At 43.0% G+C, this 25971-nt stretch overlaps 2 protein-coding genes across 3 annotated transcripts in view; one reads left to right on the top strand and one right to left on the bottom strand.

Annotated features, from left to right (window-relative positions):
• Window positions 1–1776: 1776 nt before the first annotated feature.
• On the top strand, window positions 1777–6683 carry msmp1 (microseminoprotein, prostate associated 1; the record flags this gene model as incomplete). The annotated part of the gene is made up of 3 exons (XM_084312170.1): window positions 1777–1882; window positions 4074–4182; window positions 6413–6683. The coding sequence occupies 3 exons, from the start codon at window positions 1777–1779 to the stop codon at window positions 6582–6584; spliced, it is 387 nt and encodes a 128-aa protein (XP_084168296.1). The 3' UTR covers window positions 6585–6683.
• Window positions 6684–7229: 546 nt separating this feature from the next.
• The window catches only part of rgp1 (GP1 homolog, RAB6A GEF complex partner 1), a 35781-nt gene continuing 17039 nt past the window's right edge, over window positions 7230–25971 (bottom strand). For both annotated transcript variants that reach the window (XM_084312499.1, XM_084312500.1), the window contains exons 6-9: window positions 20515–20661; window positions 18622–18749; window positions 15768–15945; window positions 7230–8101 (exon numbers count right to left, since the gene is read on the bottom strand). In XM_084312499.1, coding sequence (XP_084168625.1) covers window positions 7878–8101; window positions 15768–15945; window positions 18622–18749; window positions 20515–20661 — 677 coding nt within the window. In that variant the 3' untranslated portion in view covers window positions 7230–7877. The remainder of the gene's footprint in view (window positions 8102–15767; window positions 15946–18621; window positions 18750–20514; window positions 20662–25971) is intronic.

The raw sequence follows: 25971 nt of genomic DNA, 5'->3' as shown, positions 1-25971 counted from the left end.
ACCTCTTCTCTGTCTCTCCTCCTCCTCCTCTCCATGGACCTCACCTCTTCTCTGTCTCTCCTCCTCCTCTCTCCTTGGACCTCACCTCTTCTCTGTCTCTCCTCCTCCTCCTCCTCCTCTCCATGGACCTCACCTCTTCTCTGTCTCTCCTCCTCCTCCTCCTCTCCATGGACCTCACCTCTTCTCTGTCTCTCCTCCCTCCTTCTCCTCCTCCTCTCCTTGGACCTCACCTCTTCTCTGTCTCTCCTCCTCCTCCTCTCCATGGACCTCACCTCTTCTCTGTCTCTTCTCCTCCTCCTCTCCTTGGACCTCACCTCTCCTCTGTCACTCCTCCTCCTCTTCTCTGGCTCCATGGACCTCACCTCTCCTCCCTCCTCCTCTTCTCCATGGACCTCACCTCTTCTCTGTCTCTTCTCCTCCTCCTCTCCATGGACCTCACCTCTCCTCTGTCTCTCCTCCCTCCTCCTCCTCCTCCTCTCCATGGACCTCACCTCTTCTCTGTCTCTTCTCCTCCTCCTCTCCTTGGACCTCACCTCTCCTCCACTCTCCTCCTCCTCCTCTCCTTGGACCTCACCTCTCCTCCTCCTCTCCATGGACCTCACCTCTCCTCTGTCTCTCCTCCCTCCTCCTCCTCTCCTTGGACCTCACCTCTCCTCTGTCTCTCCTCCTCCTCCTCTCCTTGGACCTCACCTCTTCTCTGTCTCTCCTCCTCTCCTTGGACCTCACCTCTTCTGTCTCTTCTCCTCCTCCTCTCCTTGGACCTCACCTCTCCTCTGTCTCTCCTCCTCCTCCTCTCCATGGACCTCACCTCTCCTCCACTCTCCCTCTCCTCCTCTCCTTGGACCTCACCTCTTCTCTGTCTCTTCTCCTCCTCCTCTCCTTGGACCTCACCTCTCCTCTGTCTCTCCTCCTCCTCCTCTCCATGGACCTCACCTCTCCTCCACTCTCCCTCTCCTCCTCTCCTTGGACCTCACCTCTTCTCTGTCTCTCCTCCCTCCTTCTCCTCCTCCTCTCCATGGACCTCACCTCTCCTCTGTCTCTCCTCCTCCTCCTCTCCATGGACCTCACCTCTCCTCTGTCTCTCCTCCTCCTCCTCTCCATGGACCTCACCTCTCCTCTGTCTCTCCTCCTCCTCCTCTCCATGGACCTCACCTCTCCTCTGTCTCTCCTCCCCTCTCGCCTCCGCCCCCACCCTGTTTGGTCTTAGTCACCGCGTGGATGTGTCACAGTTTCTATCGCTTCAGAAGTTCATGGCCACTGAAGCGTGCAGAGTTGATCTCCAGAGTGCCGGAGCGGGGCCAAGACACAGGCTTTTTCCCCTCGCTACCTCTCCACCTCAACCTCCCTAAACCCCCACCCCCCTACCTCCTCCACATCCTCCACCCCAGAAAACAAAATCACCTCCCAGTTCCCCAATGGCACCCTAGGCACTCACACCAGCCCCCCGAGGCCGTGCGGTGCGCGTGATGGTGGCTGACCACACCTCCGCGCACTCGTCCGGTCGTAAAGCTCAGGGGGTATAAATGGAGGTGTGAGGGGAACAGAGAGAGAGAGAGATCAGAGACTAACCAGGAGAAGAAGAAGACGAAGGAGAAGAAGAAGAAGAAGAAGAAGAAGAAGAAGAAGAAGAAGAAGAAGAAGAAGAAGAAGAAGAAGAAGAAGAAGAAGAAGAAGAAGAAGAAGAAGAAGAAGAAGAAGAAGAAGAAGAAGAAGAAGAAGAAGAAGAAGAAGAAGAAGAAGAAGAAGAAGAAGAAGAAGAAGAAGAAGATGATGATAATGGAGTCCACTGGGTTAAGCTGGGCGCTCACCCTCCTGACGGGGGCTTTGCTGTGGACCTCTGGCGGTTTGGCAGCGCCCCTACAATGCCACTTCAACTCCAGAGGTGAGGTGTCCGGACCAGGAGTGTAGGCCTGAGCAATAATATTGTGTGGATGTGTGTGCAATGAGTGTAGATGGATGGGTTGATGTTACATGGAGTCCTTGAGCATATGATATGTATTGATAGAGTTCTGAATATCGTGATGCTCTTTTCTTATATTAGATCTGCTCTGAATATCGTGATGCTCTTTTCCTATATTATATAGGAAAAGAGCATCACGATATTCAGAACTCTGTATCAATACATATCATCATATGCTCAATGACTCCATGTAACATCAACCCATCCATCTACACTCATTGCACACACATCCACACACTCACTTTAAACAAACGCTCACCTTAACACTCACTTTAGACACTTTAACACTATCATATTTATCTATTAATAATAATAATAAATTCAATTTGTACCGCACTTTATATTTGTGAAAATCTCAAAGTGCTACAATTTATTAAAGAGATTTGCACTACATCCATACCTCATTTAGCATTTTGCACCTTGCCTTTTTAAAAGGTTTTTGTACCTCATTGTCTGCATTTTTACTTCATTGTACTTACAGGTTGTACTTTAGTTTGTATTTTGTATATTGTAGGGACTTATTCCTCTTTTACTTACTTTTTTTTGTTTACTGTATGAAGCACATTCTCAGGGGCTCATACAGAACCAAGCATTTCACTGTAATGTACATGTACTTTATATGTGACAAATAAAAGCAAACTTGAACTTGAGACATCTGCCTATTAAAAATACTGTGTTGAAATAACGGTACATAACTGCACGGTAAATGGCAAGTGTGATGCAGTACCAAGCTGAAACTGACATATTACCTGTGCTCGTTTTAAAGGTGCACTATGTAGTTTTGTGAGTCAGAGAAGTGAATAATTTCTAAGGTCTATTTTCACAAGTGAATAAACAAACTGTCCTCAGAGGAAAACTGGATCTCTGGAAACACTGTTTGAAGATAGAAAGCTTCCTGAAAGGTTACTGTTTCACTGCTGTCGTTTACAAAGGTCAGGGCCCGAATTTGTGTTAACAGACATATTCTAGGCTTACGTTTGGTTCAAGGTGTCTAAAAAGTATTTTGTTTTCATTTATGATAACACAAGATAGAATAACTTCTAAGGATGACAGTAAATGTCTTTTGCAGGCTCTGCAAACAAATCCCCCTCCTCCGAAACTGCATAATGCAGCTTTAAGTCTGAGTTCATTGCCGTTTTGTCCTAATGTTCTACGTGTGCTGTATATCCCTTTCACTACCACACTGTGGAGTGTGGTAGTGAAAGGTTAACCTTCTGTAGTGTGGTAGTGCAAGGGTTAACCATTTGTCGTGTGGCAGTGAAAGGGTTAACCTTCTGTATTGTCGCAGTGAAAGGGTTAACCATTTGGTAGTGAACGGGATATGTAGTCACAACTTTAGTCTTCATTATTCCTAGGCTTGGACACATGAATGTATGAATCAAAAGCATGTTGATGTGGTTTTTGAATGTATGTGATTATGGTAGAAAAAGGGGGTAACCACTGCGCTCAGACAGGTGCGTAGTCCAACATTAATTATGCAAAAAAGGGAGGTAGGGACCGCACTCGGAATATTACACACACTGATGAAGGCCGGATGGCTGAAAACGTTTTGTGTCCTTTAAACAACTTGTAGAATAAAAAACAACGATATTCCGAGTGCGGTCCCTACCTCCCTTTTTTGCATAATGAATGTATGTGATGTCATCAGAGGACATTGAATCCTTGTGTTGTTAAGCCTATTTAATTTCACCTGGATCTTTTTTGTATTTTGAGCTATCAAATTTTCAAAGAATGTCCTAGGAGTAAGTGCTTTTTCCCTTTTCCCCCCTTTGTTACTTAATCTTTCAATATCTATCAATGTTATTTAACATTACTGTATGATATAAGTGTGTATTAATTACAGCTCAGTTAAATGATGTAGACATAATTTAATTTAGCTGTAATTAACATAAGATTTGAGTGGCCACTGGAGGACATAATCAAACTCATTAACCCTCAATAAGAGATGCGTGAGAGGCCTACAGTATGTGCAAAACAAATCAGCGAAATGTTTTTCCGGTGAAGTATCAACAAACTGTTGATTATAGATTCTGATTGTAATATACTGAATTATTATGAATACGGTCAAATCATCTCCTAGGACATTCCTGATCGTCTTCTCCCTGTGTTACAGCATCGTGTGTGTACGAGGGGAGACAGTATACCTTGGGAGACACCTGGATGGACAATGGCTGTATGCAGTGCACCTGTCTGCACCCCGTGGGCGTCGGGTGCTGTGAAACGTGAGGGCCAAAACACATATCACCCGTCTGTCAACCGTAGTATCCACGACTCCCCCCCATGGGTACCGTATGGTAATGTCAAGATGCCCATAGCCAGGAAGGATGTTTATACATTTATTTGTCATTTTTAGGTAGTGGTTAATGTTAATACACTTATTATGACCACTTCATAGGTTGATGCAACTGGAGTTCCACATTCATATAGATGCATTATGATTTATGATTAATTAATTGACCCATCTCAAACCCGCCCTCTTTTCTTGATCCTCCAATCAGAACGGTTGGTTCCCTCCCCTGCGGGGGTATTTCTCTTTTTTACACTTAAAGGTGCACTATGTAGTTTTGTGAGAGTCAGAAAAGTGAATAATTTCTAAGGTCTATTTTCATAACTGAATAAACAAACTGTCCTCAGAGAAAAACTGGATCCCCGGAAACTGTTTGAAGCTAGAAAGCTTCCTGACAAGTTGCTGTTTCACTACTGTCGTTTACAAAGGCGGGCCCGCAATTTAGTTAACAAACATGGCTTATGTTTGGTTCACAGTCCCTAAAAATAATGACAACATGAGATAGAACTACAATAAACATCTTTTGCAGGCTTTGCAAACAAATCCCCCTCCTCTGAAACAGCATAATGCACCTTTAATCAAAAGATGTCCTCCCTTGCCCAATGTGTCAATTCTGAATGACTTTTCTAATCTGGTGTCGTCACTTCTTGCCGGGCTGACAGCAGTGAAGAAGCTGGTAGCTATGCGCTGGAAAGCGCCTCATTCGCTTGCTCTGAGCACAGTGGACTTTGATGTGTTTGGACATTGTGTATGTGGAGCGTTCGACAGACATACTCCAGTGCACATGGAGCAAAGGAGACAACGATTACAATATGGAATAATGTGGCGGTAGTTAAGATTCCACTGCGAGTTGAGATAAGATAGTGGTGACTAATATTTCGCCATCGACTGAAGACACACTTCTTCAATCAATATCTGAAATTAAGAAAGAAATATATAATAATAATTAAAAAAATAAATAACCTTTTTTTTTTGTATTTTATTTTTTTATTATTTTTTAAACAAACATATAAACAAACATGACAACACACGATAAGATATACAAGCATTAATTGTCAGGGCACATCCAATGAGATCACCTTTTGGTTAGTTGTTTTATATAAGATATACCCATAATACCTGTTATCTAAAAAAAAAAAAAAAAAAAACCCTACACACATATGCTCAGCTCGAACCCCCCCCTCCCGGACCCCACCTTGAGAAGTACCTCCACTATCCCTCGCACCTAACCAGACACTACCATTATAAGCTAGCTTTTATTCTCTCCACCACTTCTAACCACATTGACATTTTGGATTCATTGAGACCCAGAATTCTTGCTGTAGATATTTCATGGTAAATTACATCGAGATATGTAAGAAACCAAACTTTACGGCACATTTTTTCCGGTTGAAACCAGCGTGATGCGATCAGCTTTTTGGCTACTGTGATACCCGATAAAACCAATCTCTTTAGCTGTGGATTCACTGCAAACTCAAAAACATAATTCAACAGCAATACCGAGGGGTGTACAGGTATATTCCAAGATACGAGTTTTGATATTTGTTGGGTCACATCTTTCCAGAATGCCTTAACTGGTGAGCAGTCCCAATACATGTGCATAAATGTCCCTTCGTCCCCATTTGTACATTGGGTGCATTTGGAATCTTGTTTGAGCCCCATTCGGCACAAAAATATTCGGCACAAAAATAAATAACCTTACAGTCATGCACTCTTGCTAATATACTAACATACACTCAACGCTGTAGCACTCAAGTCTGAACACTTTGATGAACATTGTTACTCAGCTGATAAGAGTTGTACCCTTCCTGCTGACTTGTCGTACAAAACTTGTAAGTGGCTTTGGATAAAAGTGTCAGCTAAATGACTAAATGTAAATGTAAAACGGTGGTAGGTTGGACCTCAGGTGGGGGGGTTCTCAGGGAGTTATTTTTCTTTCTTTCTCTCCTTATGTAAACCTCTATTGTATATTTTTTATTATTTAGTTTTTCCTTTTCCTTAAAGTGAACTTTATTTTTTAATGTAATCTTGCTGCAATAAACGAAAGAAATGTGATCACAAAAAAATTATATAAACATTCTCCCAATTTTCCGTGTCTTTATGGTTCTTAAAAGAACAGAAGGACGAGGCCTCTTCCAAACTCTTCCCTCTCTCCTCTCGTCCAGGGTGCATCGGCCGGTGGACTTCCCCGCGTGGTGCGTGGTGCGGGTGGAGCCCCTCACCTGCAAGTCCTCCCTGGTGCAGGCGGCCGACCCGCGACTGCCCTGTTCCCCGGGAAATGACATCATGGACCCCGGCCACGGGTCATTCAAGCTACAGAACCATCTGGAGGGGTAGAGATAGATGCAGAGAGAGAGAGAGACACGGATACTATCCATCTGTTTGCCTGTGTAACAAGGCTGTGAGGTCTCGATACACTTAACAGTAACCCTTTTCTTTCCCACGTGTATACCGCATGAATATGAAACAACATAGATAACTCTTAAACATAGATAAGGAATGTGAGGAAGGAGAAGCTTTTCTATGGAAGTGTACTGATTTTTCTATGGAAGTGTACTGGATTTTACATACAGGCAGGCCTAAATTGGGTACTAAAGGATGTTTAAAAGCTCCCAAGTGTTTAGTAAAACGCTGTAAGAAACAAATCGCACCTGTCCGGAGAGCTTTTTGGAGTGTGTTTCATGCAGATGTGTTATTAAAGACATGGGGTGGATGTAGAGAGATGAACCTTTTTTTTTCATCATTGTTTGTAATATATCAAGCAAAATTATGTAATATGCCTTTTTATTATTAATCAACCAACGCACTATTGTAAATATCTGCACATATATAGTAATATATGACAATTTCTGTTGTATTTTATCTGTCCTATACTGCAACCTCCAATTAAAATTATTATCAAGACAAAAAGGAGAAATTATGTTGATTTGTATGTGAAGTAACAAAATGACTGACTCGTGTTTTGTCAAATTCAAATCCCACTTTTAATTCACATCTTCGTACAGCTTGTTTTCACGCTGGCATAATGGACCCGTCTCAAGCTCCGCCCTCTTTTCCGCCATCCTCAGATCACAACTGTTGCTTCCTGTCTAGAGGGCAGAAATTGTTGTGATTGGAGGCTCAAGAAAAGAGGGCGGGGTTTTGAGACGGGTCCATTCTGACGAGAAAGACCTCTTGCATAAGAAAACAGTTGTTTTTACATGAGGAATAACAGACTGCATATTGTGGGTATTTGAATACAGGAGTGAAAAAAATTAAAATAAATATAGAAATGCAAAAACGACCATACAGGTAGTTGCGCTTTACGTAGGGGTAATGTCTCTCAAAACTCCCGAACCGGGAGGAATGTATTCAGAATTTGGATGGACCGTAAAATGCATAAAATGTTTAAAATAAAATAGGCAAAAAAAAAATATTTAGTTAGATCTTTAGTTCATGGGATTCAGGATTCACAATAAGACGCACAATAAGACAGCTTTACCCTTTGATGCTAATACACACTCTTCCATTATCAATTTTTTTTTGGGGAAACGATTTTTGCAAATGCGCCTGTGCATAAACCCAAGAAATATACTCTATACATCCCTTGTTAGCTCTCTCATACACACAAAGACACACACACACACACACTCAAATGCTAATGCGATTGGTCCCTGTAAACTGAGACACGTAAGACGCCAAGGCTGGATTGGTGGGCAGAACTTTGATTGGCAGGTCCCAACTGAAAGTATCTACATCAACATGCTCCGCCCCCGTCCAAACTGTGACCTCCGATTGGTTCTGGAGCACAGTGGGCGGTTCCACAGGCTCCCGGGCGGTGACAAATTCAAAGTGCAGGCGCCACCTCAGGGTCACTGTAAAAAAAATTAAATTTAAAACACACACTAATTAGAATACAGTTTCATTTAGATTAGTGGGGTATTTGAACATAATAAGAACACTTGAGCACTAAGGGTAACTACTTACAGTGTATCTGCAGGTTTCAACTTTTTACATTTAAGAATTTTTAAGACCTTTTTAATACCACTTATAGCTAGGGATGCCCCCGAAACCCGGTTCTAAACGGGAACCGGTACTAAATTAGAAAAAAACTGAGTATTGATAAGCTCCGACGTTATCGGTATACTGCTATCGGTAGTCTAGGAGCGGATTAGCTACGGAGCTAACAGAGTGTACCACTATGAATTGAAAACGGGGGACCCTGATGTAAACAAGACGAAAGTCTCTCTCTGGTCTGCATCCCCTTAACAATTGTTTGTATTGAGCCATACTGTATTGTACCCATTCTGCAATCTGTTAATAAAGTTTTCATTCATCCACCATCCATCTGCGACGCAACGGAGCGGATTAGCTACAGAGCTAACAGAGTGTACCATCCATCTGCGACGCAACGGTGGCAGCAACACTGGAAACAGAGTAACGTTAACGTTATGTCGAGTTCATACTACACTACACGTATGAACTCGACATAACGTTAAACGTTACTCCGTTTCCATGAAGTGTTTAATTAGCAGCAATCTGTTGTTGAAAATGTAACGTTAAACCGGAAATGGAAACGCGAGGACAGGAAGCCGTCATGAAACCGTTGTAGTCATATTGTAGTCTTTTAGTCTTATTAACTAAAAGATTTTAACAAAATAAAAAGCAGCAGCACTATTGGATAACTGAGTCATGTTTACTGTGTATTTCTTTCTTTAGGGGAGTAGGACATTTGTTTCACAGTTTTAGCATGATGTTTTATAGATGGCTAGGTTAAATACAGGTTTTTGTTTTTAAGAGGGGGGGGGTTTGATTTTATTTGATTGAAGTTTATTAAGAGTAGTAGTATCGATAAAATCCTAATGATACTTATAGCAAAATTCTATACCAATTTCACAACCAGACTAGCAAAAAAAACACATAGCGACACCAAGCTCCCGGTAGCCCCACAAAGAACTACTTGAATACAAAAACATTTGATATATTAATAGTGGACATCCCTTTTGGATATAACTATCGTCAACTAACTATAAATAACTTCAAACAATATATTTTTATTTATTATATATAAATAAAAATAAAAAAGTACTTACACAGTACTTACACTTTTTTTTTTTTTTTTTAAACTTAAATTTGTATTCAACATTTATGGACATACAACATAACATTTATATTGACATCCATAACATAACGACATACATATATGGGTACATTCATGAAATTAAAACTAAACACATCATAAAACAACACTGTTAAACAGACCTAAATAATAAAGTACAAAAAACATAAAACAATGGTCATACCCAACAGAAATAAAAATAGAAAAAACGAACTAAAGCAAAGGTGTGTGACACGGGTTCAGAGACCCTCCTTGAACCTCTTTCCTCCTTTACCCTCTTGTGTTGGATTTGGTCCCTCCTCTGTGATGTCGTTTTCGTTCCCCTTGTAATCCTCCCACTTTCCCCATCTTTCTCCAAATTTCTCTTCCTGTAACCTCAGCATGTGTGTTATCCTCTCCATATCCTGTATCTCTTCCACTATTCCTACCCATTGTGCTATTGTCGGTGGGTCTTCTTTGTACCACAGTCTTGTTATTGCTTTTCTGGCCGCTATCAACATTATCTTTATTAAATATTTGTCCCCCCCTTGTATTCCCTCGTGTGTCAGGTCTCCTAAGTAAAGCACCAGTCCTGTTTGTGGTAACCCGTATCCTAATATTCTGATCATTGCCTCCCCTATCTCCTCCCAATACCCCTTCAGCTTCTGACATCCCCAGAATATGTGCGTGTGATTTGCCCCCTCCTTCCCACACATCCTCCAGCATGCTCTTTGTGTTGGTGCATATTTTCCCTTCAGCTCTGGGGTTATAAAGAATCTGATTATGTTTTTCCATCCAAACTCTTTCCATATCCTCGATCCTGTTGTTGAATGTTGCACCTCGCATATGTTCCCCCATTCCTTCCCTGTTATTTCTATCTCTAGTTCTCTCTCCCATTTCTCCCTTATGTAATCGGTCGTGTGTCCCTTGCTGTTCATTATAGCCCGGTATATTGCTGATATTACTCTTCCTTGCCCCCCTTCGTATGCCCATACTATCATCTTGATTATTCCATTCTGTTCTTCGTCTTTGGCCCCCCTTATTTCTTTGTTGTAGTAGTCTCTAACCTGTAGATATCTGAAGTGGTCCCTGTTTTCTAGTCCAAATTTCTCCTTTAATTTTTGTAGTGTCTGCATTTCCCCCTTCTCTATCATCTTGCATATCGCTGTTGCCCCCCCCCCCCCCCCCCCCTCCCACCTTCTGAATCCATGGTCTAACCTCCCTGGTTTGAATCTCTTGTCATGTGCTACCCATCTCAGAACCCCTGACTGCTTCTCCAATTTGTGTGTTTTTACTACTCTGTTCCATATGGTCAAGGTGCATTTGGTGATTGGATCTAATAGTCCCTCTTTTTCTTTGAATAGTGCCCTATCTCCCACCGTTCCTTGTACCTTGTATCCCTCCCCTTCTTTTTCAATGTCTTTCCATCTTGCCTCATATCTGTCGTTACACCAGCACGTCACTGCTCTCAGTTGTGCTGCATAGTAATAATCTTGTAGGCTGGGTACTGCCATCCCTCCCTCTTCCTAGTTGTAGTTGTAGTGTTTTATATCTGACCCGTGGTCTTCTCCCCGCCCATATGAACCTCGATATCAGTCTGTCCCACTCCCTGAATTGATTCTGTGGTATTTGTATCGGTAGTGACTGGAATAGGTACAGTAACCTTGATAGTATGTTCATTTTAATGACCTCTATTCTTGAATTGAAGTCCAAGGGCATTACTGTCCATCTCTCTAAGTCTCTCTTGATGTTCTGATTTATCTGTGTATAGTTCGCCTCAAACAGTTTCCCCACCCCTCTCGTGATGTTCACCCCTAAGTATTTAATCTTGTCCATGTCCCATCTTATCCCGTACTGTTCCCTAATTTCCGTCGTTGGGGTATAGTTCCATGCTAAGGTCTGTGTCTTTGTCACGTTTAGTTTGTATCCTGAGTAGTGGCCATATTCCTTCAGTAGATCCATCAGTGCCGGGAAGCTCTTGTCTGGTTGCCTCATGTATACTATCACGTCGTCCGCAAATAGGCCTAGTTTATATTCCGTTCCCTTTATCCTTACTCCCTTAATGTCCTCGGTCTGTCTGATCAGTTGTGCCAGTGGTTCTATGAAAACGGCGAAGAGCGTTGGTGAGAGACAACATCCCTGTCTGGTAGCCCTCTCTAATCTGATTCCATCCGTCAGGCTGCCATTCACCTTAACCCTCGCTGTCGGTTCTTGATATAGCGCCTTGATCATCTTCATCGCCCTCCCGTTCAGTCCGAACCTCATCAATGTTTTATATAAAAATGTCCAGCTCACACTGTTGAATGCTTTTTCTGCATCTAGGCTAATCAGTACCGCGCTACCACCTTGTTTTTGTATCTCCTCTACTATGTGTAATGTCTTTCTCACGTTGTCCTGTGTCTGTCTCCTTTTAATAAATCCAGTTTGATCTTCATCTATAATGTCTGGCATAAACGTCTCAAATCTCTTATCGATGTATACATCTTGTAATCAACGTTGAGTATGGACACAGGTCTGAAACTACTACATAATTCTCTATCCTTCCCTTCCTTCGGTATCGTGGTGATTATGGCTTCCTTCCACGAGGGGGGCATTTTGCCCTCTTCCATCGTGTGTCTGAACGCCGCCCCTAACATGGGTGCTAATTCCGTTCTAAATGTCTTGTAGAATTCCGATGGGAATCCGTCGCTCCCCGGAGATTTGTTGTTTTTAGCTCTACTAATTGCCTCTTCCAGTTCTCGTTCCGTAATTATTTTATTTAATTCTTCATTCTGTTCTTTCCCTATCGATGGTAACTCTAGCTTCTCCAGATATGCTTCTATTTCCTCTTCTCCCGCTGCTTTTGGCTGTGTGTATAGTTTCTCATAGTATTCTCTAAATGTCCTCTCTATTTCAGCTGGGTCCCTCAATATTTCATTAGTCTTTGTATCCCTTATTGTGTGTATCGTGTTCAACTTCTGTTGCGTCCTAATTCTCCTAGCCAACAGTCTGGTCGCTTTTGGTCCCCCTTCATAGTACGTTTGTTTCATGAACCTCGCTTTCTTTTCTATTTCCGTCAATAATTCCCTATTTATCCTGGCCTTTACTTTGATTTCACCGAGCGTTTCCTGTTCTTTTGATATCTGGCGTCTCCCCTCTAGCTTCTTCAGCTTCCCTATCAGATTGTGATATGTCTCCGTTCTGGCCTTCTTCAGCATTGCTGTCTTCTCCATCAATTTCCCCCTTATCACCACCTTCAGTGTGTCCCATAGAATGTTCGGATCTACCGCCCCGTTGTCATTTTCTTCCTTATACCTGGCTATCTCCTCCTTGATCTGACTCACCACCCCCTTGTTATTTAATATTCCTACATTTAGTCTCCAGATCGTGTTCCTCCGTCTCCCTTCTAGATCTACTGTCAGATATATGGCACTGTGATCCGATATGTCCGCTACTCCTATTCTGCTCTCCAGTACCCTGTAACTGTCCCCCGTCGTCATCAAAAAGTAGTCTATTCTCGCATAGGTCACGTGCGGGTGTGAGTAATGTGTGTATTCCCTGTCCATGGCGTGCATCCCCCTCCAAACATCTGTAATTCCCATTTCCGTCATCTGAATATTCATATATCTACTGATTGGTGCCCGTCCTTTTCTAGTACTCGTGGTGTCTAGGTCGTGATTCAGTACTACATTAAAATCTCCCGCGCATATCAATATCCCTTCTAGTTCCATCACTATCATATCAAAAATGGTCTCATATAAATCCCTCTCACTCTCTGGGGGTGCATAAACATTCACTAACGTAAACATTTGACCCTCCATTTTTCCCTTCACCAGAACAAACCTTCCCTCCTTGTCTCTTACTTCCTTGATCAATTCAAATTTGACTGTTTTTGATTAACGTGATTACTCCTCTCCTCAGGTTCCGTTTAAAGGAACTATAGTATGCATTTTCATATCCGAACCTCTTCAGTTTCTCATGATCCTGTGCTACCAAATGTGTCTCCTGCAGAAAAATCACTTCCATCTCACTTTTTTTACATTTCAACATCACTTTGCCCCTCTTTATCACATTATTCATTCCATTAACGTTTAACGACATCATTTTTATACCTTTAACCATTGTCATCTTTCTTCTTCTTACGTCCGTCAGTCCCCCCCATGTCACATTCATTCCCCCCTCCGGTTGTAGCCTCCGCTCTCTTCACCGAATACATATAATGGTTAACATAAATAAAAAAAACATAAACTTTACATAAAGTGCTCCCAAGGCGTTCGGGGGGGTCCCTGTGTCCCCCTCTGTCCCCTGCTGGTGGGTGAGGAGTAATTGCTCTCCTAGTGAGAGGCCTCCTCCTGACGGCTTGGGGGTTTGAAACCTTTACCCCCAACCGCTCGTCATATTTGTCCAGCCTTCTTACTGTTTTTATTGCTGTCGAGCTCCTGGTCAAAAGCGCTCCGTCCTTCATTCTGATCAAAGACCCCCATTTCCTAGGTCCCTCTCAATGTGGCTCATATGTTCCAATGTCCCTCCTTCCTCCCAAACCCGTGTGTGGTGTCTTCTGTGTACCCCTTCTTACTTTCTTTTCCTCCCCTCTATTTTCTATGTGATGTCCATTTATCCCCGCAGCGTGTGTCTATGTATTTGTTTCAATATGTTCTGTGTTCCGTCTATCATACCTAATTATATTTCCATTTATTTCCTCCATCAGCATGTGTATTATGTGTCCATGTATACGTTATGTTCGTTCCTATATCCTGCCTCTACCTGGGAATGTGTGTTTATGTATATGTTATTTCAGTTTCTATATTTTGTCTCTATTTGGATAGTTTTTTCAATCTCTTGTGCGTGTACTCATCCGTTCGTCTCCTCCCGCCTCCTCTCCCCTCCTTCTCCGTCTCTGGCCTCCTCGTCCGTCTCCGCCTTCGGTCTGTCACGTCTCACCTCGGCCTTCTCCTCTCTCCTCCCTCCTCTCCCGGGTTTCGATCTCCTACTCTGGTCCATCTGCGTGCTTTCTCCAATTTCTGCCGCAGGCTCAGCGTCTGGCCCTCCTGTCCCCTTCCTTCTCCGTCCTCCGCCATCTGCATCCCCCGTCGCCTCATCTCCTCCGCCGCCTCCCGCGCCGTCGCGTACGTCACCGTCCCTTCCTTCCAGTGAATCCTTAGCGAGGTCATGGGTGATTGGAATTTCATTCCGTTTTCTTTCAGAATTCTCTTCAGTCCCGCGTAGGACCTGCGTGTTATTGCTACCGCTGTCGAGTAATCATGATCAAACGACTTTTCCCCTCGATTTCTATCTTCTTGGTCCACGCGGTTCTGAGTATCAATTCCTTAATCTCAAATCTCAGAAAGTTAATAATCACCGCCCTCGGAGGTCTGTCCGGTTTCGGTCTCGGAGCCACCGCCCTGTGGGCCCTCTGTATCTCCATTTTTTCCAGTCCCGTCTCCTCCAGTTGTTCCTTGATAAGCTTTTCCACATATTGGGTCACCGATTCCCCTTCGACTCCTTCTTTCAATCCCCATATTCTGATGTTATTTCTCCGTGACCTCCCCTCCATGTCCGATATCTTTGTCTCCATCTGTTCTTGTTTTTGAATCGCACACGTTAACACCTCGTGTATCTCTGTGTTCCATTCCTCCGTTTGCGCCGTTCTAGTCTGTACCTCTGTTACGTTTCTGTCCTGTTCCGCCATCTTCTCATCCACCCTTTTGAGTTCTGTATTCATTTCACCTCTGAAGTCCTCCTGTTCCTTCCTCAATTCCTCCCGTAACTTCCCAATATCATTTCTTATTGTGTCCGAGTTCAGTTTTATGGTCGCCTGCATCGTGTCCGAGTTCAATTTTATGGTCGCCAATATCCCGGCCTGCATGAGCACGGCCCATCCTGGCATTCCCTTGTCCGTCTCAGCCGAAACTCCCCCTTCCTCCGCCTGCCCCTTCTCGGTCTCGCCTCGGGGGTTCTGCTCCATCGAACTCTCCTCTTCCTGTGAGTCCTCCATTTCTCTTTCCTTCATAATTGTTTTCTTGTTTGCTTCTTCATTTTTAATCACTTTGTCACTTTTCTGGTCTTTATTTCTCAGTTTTTCACTCTTTTGACCAGGAGCCTCACCGCATGCGTGCTACCCTTCCGCTCTCATACCGGAAGTCAGTACTTACACTATTATGTACCTTACTACTATACTTATACTATTACCTATCATGCTAATGTCTATACTACTATGCACTCAAGAGTGTAACACTCAAGTTCGACACTATTTGACCAACAACGCCACTGACCCTTAGCTGCCAGAGATGTGCCCCTCCTGCTGACTTGTTGTTCACAATTTGCTTTGGATAAAAGCGTCAGCTAAATGACTAAATGTAAAATGTAAACTCCAACTAGAATAGACTACAGGAGGCCGCCCAGCTCTGGGTGCCACGTGTCTGAGCTGAACCCCGGTGCTGGGAGCCATGTGCCTGTGTACGCACCTATGTCTGTGCTGAACCCCGGCGTGACGTTGAGGGGGACGGGGAGGGAGAAGTGTGTGGAGGCCGTGTGGAGGCAGGACTCCATGTGGCGCCCGTGACCCGTCACGCTGAGCGACTGGCCTGGGCGCCGCTGGTACTGCTGCTGGATCTCCTCCTCGCTCTGCAGACTCACAGAGTACTGGAACACGCACACACACACGTTTGTTTATGTGAAATATGGGGACATTACATAGACTTACATGCATTCTGTAACTAACCCTAACCATAATCTAACCTAATTTGTGTTATCGGGACACCCAAATTTGTCCCCATAATGTTTTTGGTACCCATTGCGTGAGTGTGTAAACAGCTCAGTGTCCCCTGTAGTATAGCAATACAAGTACACACAGACGAGTCTTAACTCAATCAGCGCCACGGGTCTAGCCCATCTTTGTTCCTACTGAGCCACCGCTCTAAGAGATAGGGATGCATGGCGGTGTTTGCAGGGCTATATCTATATTCTTTATACAACGGCATGCAAATTTCTCGATTCTGATTGGCTCAACCGAATCACATCACTCCGCTGTGTGGATTTTTCGGAAAAACAAGATGGCGGACAATAATCTTTAACAAATGGATATGTTGATAGCGTCATAACGACTAAATATAAAGCGATTCTGTCACGGCGAATGTCTTAGTCCTTTAAACAATGTTGGATGATGTAATTGATGGGTCATGATTCATTGTGGAACAAAAGAAAAATCGCGGATTGATTGATTATTTGCAATTAAAAAAATTAAAATAAAAATCTTCCTTCCCCCTGACTGCAGAGCGCACACACACACACACACGTCTGCAACGGCGGAGGAGAGTCAGACTGAGAGAGAGCTGGGTGTTGCGCTGTTTTAAGTGAGCATGGCCTATTGAATAGACCTGTCTCAAACCCTGCCCCTTTTCTTGATCCTCCAATCACAGCGTGATTGGAGGATCAAGAAAAGAGGGCAAGGTTTTGAGACAGGTCGATTGCTAAAAAAATAAAGGTTTAAAAAAATAAATAAAATAATAGGGCGAAGAAAACTTTTTAATTTGTTTTACCTACTTTCTATAGAAGCATCTAAGAATGAAGTTCTATGGAAAGTAGGTCTGCATCCCCTTAACAATTGTGTGTATTGAGCCGTACTGTATTGTACCCATTCTGCATCTGGTAATAAAATGTTCAATCAATCAATCAATCATTCCAATAACAACCGCTAACTTCATAATTAAAAACTAAAGAAAAGTTGGATGTGTTAGTTGGTTGGATGTCTTAGTTGAAAGACAGTTGGATGTGTTAGTTGGTTGGATGTCTTAGTTGAAAGACAGTTGGATGTGTTAGTTGGCTGGATGCACTTCCGAGCTGCTTCCACATGGAGGCAACTTGTCTTTTTTGTTGTTGTGGGAACTACTTTTTCTGGCGGATGGTTTTTTCAATAAATCTTCGATTAATGCGTGTTTATTGTATAGCAATAAGGTTGGATGAATGTGGCAGTTGTATAAAAGCATTACACCACTGGCAGTCGTGATTTGTGAAAAATAAACCATGCCTAGGGGGGTCTAACGACCACCCCTAGGCATGGTTTATTGTTCACAAACCACTCCTGCGCGTGATGTAATGCTTAAATATTATAGCTATGGATACAATACTACGGCTCATTTGACATCAACTATCCATCGTTCAATATCATGTATATGTTCGTGTGTTATACCATGGTGAATATAAGTATAGTTTCAGAGTGATCCTGGCTAATTCCAGAAAATGGCGCTATGGAGCAATACGTGCATTTTGCTAAAAGCATCGTTTTTTGATGCTTTGATCGTCACCAACGGCATATGTTTTGGAGTACGTTACACATGGTAGTTGCGATCGATGTGAAATCATGGTTGGATCAAAGCAGGCTTGATGTCATATAGTCCTTACCTTCACTAGGAGGTACCCCAAAAAGAATATTCCAAGTGTCTGATCGCGATTTCCAGTATTGGTGTCCATCGTGTCGTCAACATAATCCACCACAACACATGCATCAGGGGCATTGGACACGTTTCAATGTGATCGAGTGAACCGCTCAACTCGCCTGACCCAAAAAACTGCGCCCGGAGTGAATTAAATGTAACAGGGTGTGAAAAAAAGATTTTGAAGGGTGGGCGATACTGCCACCTAGCATGATGCAGCCGGTATTGCACTCTAGCAATCTCAGAGTGATTTCCTATGGTAACCCCGAGGTCCGTGTGAGAGAAATTAATAAAAAGATTGAATAAAAGAAATAACGATGAAAACCCAACTATACTCGGGTATGGCGCTGAACGGTTGGCGAGTTAACCCGACTATCCTCGGGTCCGGCGCTGATCGAGTTAAGGCTGGCGTCTTCAAGTAAATGGACGATCATTTTGGTCCATGTTTGTAACGTAGTTAATCGTGATCCATAATGGAACGCTCCGACCAAGCTCCCGAGATGATAAATGGTAAATACAGAAGTAAACAGACAAAAAAATCAAGTAACTTCAAACTAAAAGTGATTTTTATGACCATCTAACGGAGAAGAAAGACTCAGAGTCGAAAGTAAGAAGTGTGTGAGTCACTATTTGTATTGTTATGACCTGCATTGAAGAAGTGTGTGAGTCACCATTTGTATTGTTATTACCTGTATTGCCTTTGCTTTTTCTTGTTTTATTCCATCCATTTTATGCTCATTTTATGTCTATTCTACTGCTGTGAAGAGCTTTGGGCTAGATTTGAACCATAAATCAAACAAAATTCACACGATGGCTTTCGCTAGCACCCAAAGCGGCGACAAACCCATCCCAACCCAAACGCAGTAAAGCGCAGAAAGCCTCTGACCTGCAGGCAGGGGATGTCACCCTCTGAGAAGTTGAAGGTGCCGACGACGTCTTCCCCCAGTCTGTAGACCATCTTGAAGATGCAGAACTTCGCTACTTTGCCCCTCGCATTGGTGATGTTGAACATGTCTGTGGGGAACAGGGTTCAGTGGTTAAAACTAGTGATGCACGATATATCGGCCGCCGATATGGCCGCTTTTTTACACATCGGTATCGGTTCGATATCAAGATAGGGCCAATATGGGCCGATATTAAAAATAAAAATAAAAGGCCAAACATGTTTTGGCCTTAAATAGTTTCAAAATATCAGTAATTTCTGAAAATAAGTTACAAAAGTAAAAGAAAAATGCGTTTTGGAAAATAGCTCTTTATTTGATTATCATAAAAAAGTGTTTTCTATACAAAGATATCGACATCGGTAAATATTAATATCGGTTATCGGTATCGGCCACAATTTCTACATCGTGCATCACTAGTTAAAACACTAAGTACATCCAGTGGAGAGGATTTTAACAACAGCCCAGAGCAGCCAGTCATGAGACACAGATGGACGCAACAGGGGTGTGATCAGGAGGACGACACACGTGCGTGCACACACACTAATGGGGGAAAGCATGAATGTTCTTCAGAAATAAAAAGGGAACGGCGAGAGGAAAGGATCACCTGAATAATTACATTCCTCAACACAGTGTGATTTCAACAAAGTTAAAAGGTGCTATAGATAACATTCGGCCACTAGATGTCGCACTAGAGCACCAGCGTGTCATTTATCCAATCGGGTGCATTCCACATGGGGACATAGGGAAGTAGGGAGGGGATACAAGCCTACAACATGTAAACAACAACGTTCGTTTTGCTAAATGTTTTAAATTCTATCAATCATTTAAATATTACTCTACATAATTTTTTTATCTATAGCACCTTTAATTAATAAAAACAATAGACCTTTTCGCGATACTTCAGTCACCATAAACATAATGATAAAGGAATCAAGGCGGCATGGTGGTGTAGTGGTTAACACTGTCACCTCACAGCTAGAAGGTCCAGGGTTCGATTCCCGCTTGGGGACCAGGTTTCCGTGTTGCCAGGTACCCAGGTGGGGTATCTCCCAGGCCTTTCTGTGTGGAGTTTGCATGTTCTCCCTCCCCCGATAAGATAAACCCAATGGAAAAAAATGCACAAACAGATCGCTAACGCTGTTGTGTCCCTGACGAAGACGGACAGGAGCACCTGGATTGGTCCCCGGGGCTCGCCGACGCCCCTATCTGTTAGGGATGGGTACCTTTCACATTTGAACCGATACGGTACCGGTACCTGTGAATCGATACCGGTACCCAACGGTACCTTTTTTCTGTACTTTAGTCTCAAACATTTTTATTTACCTACCTCAGTCGTGAAAAAAATAATCCAAACTTCAAATAACTAAAATTTCGACCGTTTTCGGCTTGCCATTGCTCCGACTGCTTTGTTGTTGAATCAAGTCAAATCCTAGGTAAGCATATATTGTGCGTGTGAACGTTGACATGAAAAGAAAAAAAAGAAAAGAAAAAAGTAAAAAAATAAAAGTAATTTTTTTTTGGTATCTCACTTGAATCGATACTCGGTAGTACCGACGTGTTTCGGTTCGGTACCTCAAAAGTACCGAATTCGGTACCCATCCCTACCATCTGTTCCAGGCTGCCCTTGGGGGGGGAAGGACGACGGGATGGGTCAAGTGCAGAGACTCAATCGCATCGGCGACCCAACTAAGTGCATGTGTGTGTGTTCCTGTGTGTGTGCCGCCCATCACATGCGTGTCTGCCTGCATGCCGAATAAAGACTTCTCCAAAGTCCAGTTGTTATTATTATTATTATTATTATTATCAAAAGCTCCCTGGTGATCAGTGAGACTCACGGGGACAGCGTCTCGAGGTGGTGATCATCAGCATGTCCAGGGCTCTCTCCAGCGGCCTGGCGTCCCTCCGGCCCCCCTCCTCCTCCTCCAGGAAAGGGTTGGAGGGGGCCACCTCCTCGTCCAGGGGGAACGGCGGCTCCGGCATGCCTGGAGAAGGGACGGCAAGGCATTAACAAGTATGAATACACTATGGTAGTAAGCCATACTGGCCAGTGGTATAACTAGTAAGAGTGGGGACAAGGAGGACTAGACTACTATAGCTCACCATGCAGGACCAGGAGGACTAGACTACTATAGCTCACCATGCAGGACCAGGAGGACTAGACTACTATAGCTCACCATGCAGGACCAGGAGGACTAGACTACTATAGCTCACCATGCAGGACCAGGAGGACTAGACTACTATAGCTCACCATGCAGGACTAGACTATTATAGCTCACCATGCAGGACCAGGAGGACTAGACTACTATAGCTCACCATGCAGGACTAGACTACTATAGCTCACCATGCAGGACAAGGAGGACTAGACTACTATAGCTCACCATGCAGGACCAGGAGGACTAGACTACTATAGCTCACCATGCAGGACCAGGAGGACTAGACTACTATAGCTCACCATGCAGGACTAGACTACTATAGCTCACCATGCAGGACCAGGAGGACTAGACTACTATAGCTCACCATGCAGGACCAGGAGGACTAGACTACTATAGCTCACCATGCAGGACCAGGAGGACTAGACTACTATAGCTCACCATGCAGGACCAGGAGGACTAGACTACTATAGATCACCATGCAGGACCAGGAGGACTAGACTACTATAGATCACCATGCAGGACCAGGAGGACTAGACTACTATAGCTCACCATGCAGGACCAGGAGGACTAGACTACTATAGATCACCATGCAGGACTAGACTACTATAGCTCACCATGCAGGACTAGACTACTATAGCTCACCATGCAGGACTAGACTACTATAGCTAGGGATGGGTACCGAATTCGGTACTTTTGAGGTACCGAACCGAAACACGTCGGTACTACCGAGTATCGAATCAAGTGAGATACCATGTCAACGTTCGCACGCACAATATATGCTTACCTAGGATTTGACTTGATTCAACAACAAAGCAGTCGGAGCAATGGCAAGCCGAAAACTGTCGAAATTGTAGTTATTTGAAGTTTGGATTTTTTTTTTCACGACTGAGGTAGGTAAATAAAATTTCTTGAGACTAAAGTACCGAAAAAAGGTACCCTTGGGTACCGGTATCGATTCACAGGTACCGGTACCGGTTCAAATGTGAAAGGTACCCATCCCTAACTATAGCTCACCATGCAGGACTAGACTACTATAGCTCACCATGCAGGACCAGGAGGACTAGACTACTATAGATCACCATGCAGGACTAGACTACTATAGCTCACCATGCAGGACCAGACTACTATAGCTCACCATGCAGGACTAGACTACTATAGCTCACCATGCAGGACTAGACTACTATAGCTCACCATGCAGGACTAGACTACTATAGCTCACCATGCAGGACTAGACCAGGGGTTCCCAAACTTTTCAGGCCGGGACCCAGAAAATAAGGCGTCAGAGAGCCGCGGCCCAATGCACATCGTCAGGTTTTTTTTTTTTTTTTTTGCCAGGCGACTGATTTTTTAAGCCAAATATCACTTCAATCCTATTAAGTTAGTTCAAGTTAGTTATTCATTTATATGTGCTATTTATGAGAGGGCTAACTTGTTGCAAAATAATAATAGCCTCATTAAAATACTATTGTTGCTTCGGTTTCAGCGTTTTATGTGCATAATCTGTTATTTAGTTTGAAATGTTCGTTGAAATAAGTAGATTTTTCGTTTTTGTTTATTTATTAAGTTAATATAAAACCATATAGTCACATTTTAGAATACAATAGAATAGAATTTTAGAATACAACTAGAAACACTGTACTGGCCTGCTTCTAAGTTCAGTGGCCTAAAAATGTTTTTTTTTGGATTTTTTTTTTTTAATCATCTTGCGGCCCTCCCGTGGCTGCTCGCGGCCCACCTTTGGGTCGCGACCCCGACTTTGGGAACCACTGGACTAGACTACTATAGCTCACCATGCAGGACTAGACTACTATAGCTCACCATGCAGGACTAGACTACTATAGCTCACCATGCAGGACTAGACTAGACTAGGGTTGATTGGTATAGTATCGAAACTGAAATGTTGGTATCGTGACAACTTGTCACGATACCAACATTTTAGTTTCGATACTATACCAATATTAATTTCGATACTTTGATACTTTTCCTCAAAATCAGGGAAGAAATCTCAGATGTCATTATTGTTCTTTATTTTAAAACACAACAATGAACAATGACAAGAATAATATTAAATAAAATTAAAAGCAATGGCATTCAAAATGCTGGAGAACTTTTTTTGCACTCAAAACAGTTGCTGTACAAGGTTTCTGAACCCAGCTTTCTCAACTGTATATATATTGGAACTTGGTCCATACAGACAAACTCTGCGACTGCCCTGTTGATCCTTTTATCATCTTTGGACTCAATTTGTGTACTTAATATGCTGCTAAAAAAAAGCTGGGAGGTTAGGTTGCTTCCGAGTGGGGGGAGTCACTCTGTGAGCCAAATGCAGCAGACTTCTGTAGTTAAAAAAAATTCAAGGGGTAGAAAAAGTATGGTTGTATAGCAGAGGGCCTAATTAGTTTGAGATACCATAAGTTACCTAGAAAACATTTTGATGAGTGAGACTGATTATAGCCTTATCATAATTCTAGAACTAGGTTGTCATATTGTAGGCTGTTTAACAAAAATAAAATAGATTTCCGTTGTCTTTATACAGTATGTATGAACCATTAATGGGCAATTGTCAAATGTCTCTGTATAAATCACATTTGTGACTATGCCAGAGATGAGATGCACGTGTGCATCAATTAATTTCTGTTGTGGGTAGGCAACAAACAGGGGATGCTGTGTTTACTAGCTTTCAGCACGGCAGTTTAGGCTGTGTATAGCTTATTATTAGGCTTTTCAATTTTATTTTCTATTCTTGCTAATAGCATTGTGGACATTTTCGAATGCTCGTATAAGGAACTGTAGTCACGAGAGCTAGCATAGCCCATCCAACGAATGTTGGCACCAACGACACGACCACAGCACCGATAGGAGCCACCGCAGCACGCAACGTCAGCCACCACAACCATCGACAATCGCAGCGAGGATCTCCATCGACCAACGTCAGCCAGCCAGCCCCAACCAGAACCATAGCTCGCTAGCTATACAAGCCAACGCTAGCCGAGTCCACTCCACGCAAAATGCGCTAGCTAGCCAACGCCAATCAACAAAGATCCCCACTGCGACTGCAGATGGTTACGATAACTAACGTTATGTGCTACAGTAGCTCCTATCAGTACTGTAGTCATGCCACCGATGCCAACACTCGCCGGATGAGCCATGCCAGCTCCCGTCTCAAGTAGAGTTTGTTGTTCTTCATTCCAGAAGGTTGCTTCCGGTAAACTAGCGCAACGTCACCACTGACAGCAGCGCTGTGCTCCAATAGGAAGGCATTCGCATGCATAAATGAATAAATTAAAGAAATAAAAATAAAAGTAAATTTTTTTCCCAAACGCAGTATAGTATCATTTTGAACACTCTAGTACTGCGGTACTATACTAATACCGGTATACCGTGCAACCCTAGACTAGACCAGGGGTTCCCAAACTTTTCAGGCCGCGACCCCCAAATAACGGTGTCGGAGAGCCGCGACCCCCACTATTATAGGGGGTAAAAAAAAATTTTATTTTAATTTTATTTTTTTTAATAAATGGAAATGTATGGTTGAAACATGCATTGCACACGTTCAAACGCACACACACTAATAAGCATTGGAGGCTTTTAACCAGGGCCGGACTGGAGAAATCATTCAGGCCAGGAAATATAGTGCAAAATATAGCCCCAGTCAGGGGGTCCCCCACCAGGAAATTTCTTGTTACAAAGACTTAATTTCCTGCATTCTGGTGCAGGAATTTTTTTATTTGTACCCTTTAACACTTTAATCGCCGAAGACGCTGGGCAGCGTCTTTCCCCGCCATGCTTATTCTGCCGAAGACGCTGGACAGCGTCTTTGATATCAATATTTCAAAAATCTGTGATCGAAATCATATTTCTCCCCCGGAGACATTATATGTACTGGTGAGCCCCTCTCAACTCTCCAACGGTTCAAGAGCGCCATCTGGTGGCCGATTGGCCGATCGCCCAAACAGGAAGTGATGCGGATGAAGTGGTGCTCACCCATATTTCATCCGGGCACTCGCTATCGTTAGCAGGACTCCATCTTGACACACTGGATGTCGATCGGTTGCAAATAACTCGATAAACAACATGATTTGGACGTATATACTATTATACAACCTGGAAATGGATCGGATATTTCTACATCGCATAATAGGAATATTTCAGTTCCACGCTCATCGTCCAACGGCGCGAGGAAGATACGGTAAGATCCAGCGTTATTTTTCAACGTGTTCTTTACCAACTGCTCTAATGATCATATCACCCACACTAGATGAATGATATAACGTTGCCCACGGAATTATAAACGACCCCCCGCCCATCATCAGATCATACTTAGTAACTCCTAGAAGCACATCCAGTTGAAATTTTTTATCTCGCACAGATTCCTATCAAACTGTATTTCATCATCAATATAATGCATTTGGGGCTATAAATAAAGTTCTGGAGAAAGCTGCAGTAAACGATAAAAACATACTTATACTTTAGACCGTATTTTAGTATGAATATGTGAATGAAAAAGTATAACGTTGCTACACCCTGAACAATAGATATAGGACGTTGAATGGGCCATAGTAATGTCAATTTAGCAATACAATTTAAAAAGTTATAGCCCTGCAAAGAAGGGGAACTTCTCCATGTTAAATAGGGCTGGCGAGGGATGGTAAATTATGAATTTAACCCCGGCGATCAAAGTGTTAAATGCCAGTGTTTGTGATGGCATCACAAATTATTGTTAAAAAACAGGCTAGCATATGTATGATTAGCAACAACACTGATTTTGATGGATTTTCTGTTTTTTTGTAATGTCAGATTGAAAATAATACAATCTTTTATTCAACTTCAGCCCTGATCATAACACCACATATTCATTTTATAATTCTAACCCTTTAAATGCCAGTGTGTGTGATAGCATATATTTGCAATATATCAAATGCAAAGTAGATTTTTCTGGGGGGGATTATTACAGGCTAGCATGTGTCAATGATTAGCAACAACAGTTTTTTGTAAGGGTCCCGCCTCCACCAATCACATGCGGCTCCCTTTGTGTGTGTGTGAGAGCAAGAGACAGAGAGAGAGAGAGATAGTTCTCCAACTTGTGTGAGTTGCAGTGATCTCCTGGTTGTTCCCCACCTAGGTTATCTAACTATTGCG

Source organism: Notolepis coatsorum (genome assembly GCF_963971535.1).
Source record: "Notolepis coatsorum genome assembly, chromosome: 4".
Classification (NCBI taxonomy): domain Eukaryota; kingdom Metazoa; phylum Chordata; class Actinopteri; order Aulopiformes; family Paralepididae; genus Notolepis; species Notolepis coatsorum.
This window is presented reverse-complemented; position numbering and strand designations above follow the sequence as displayed.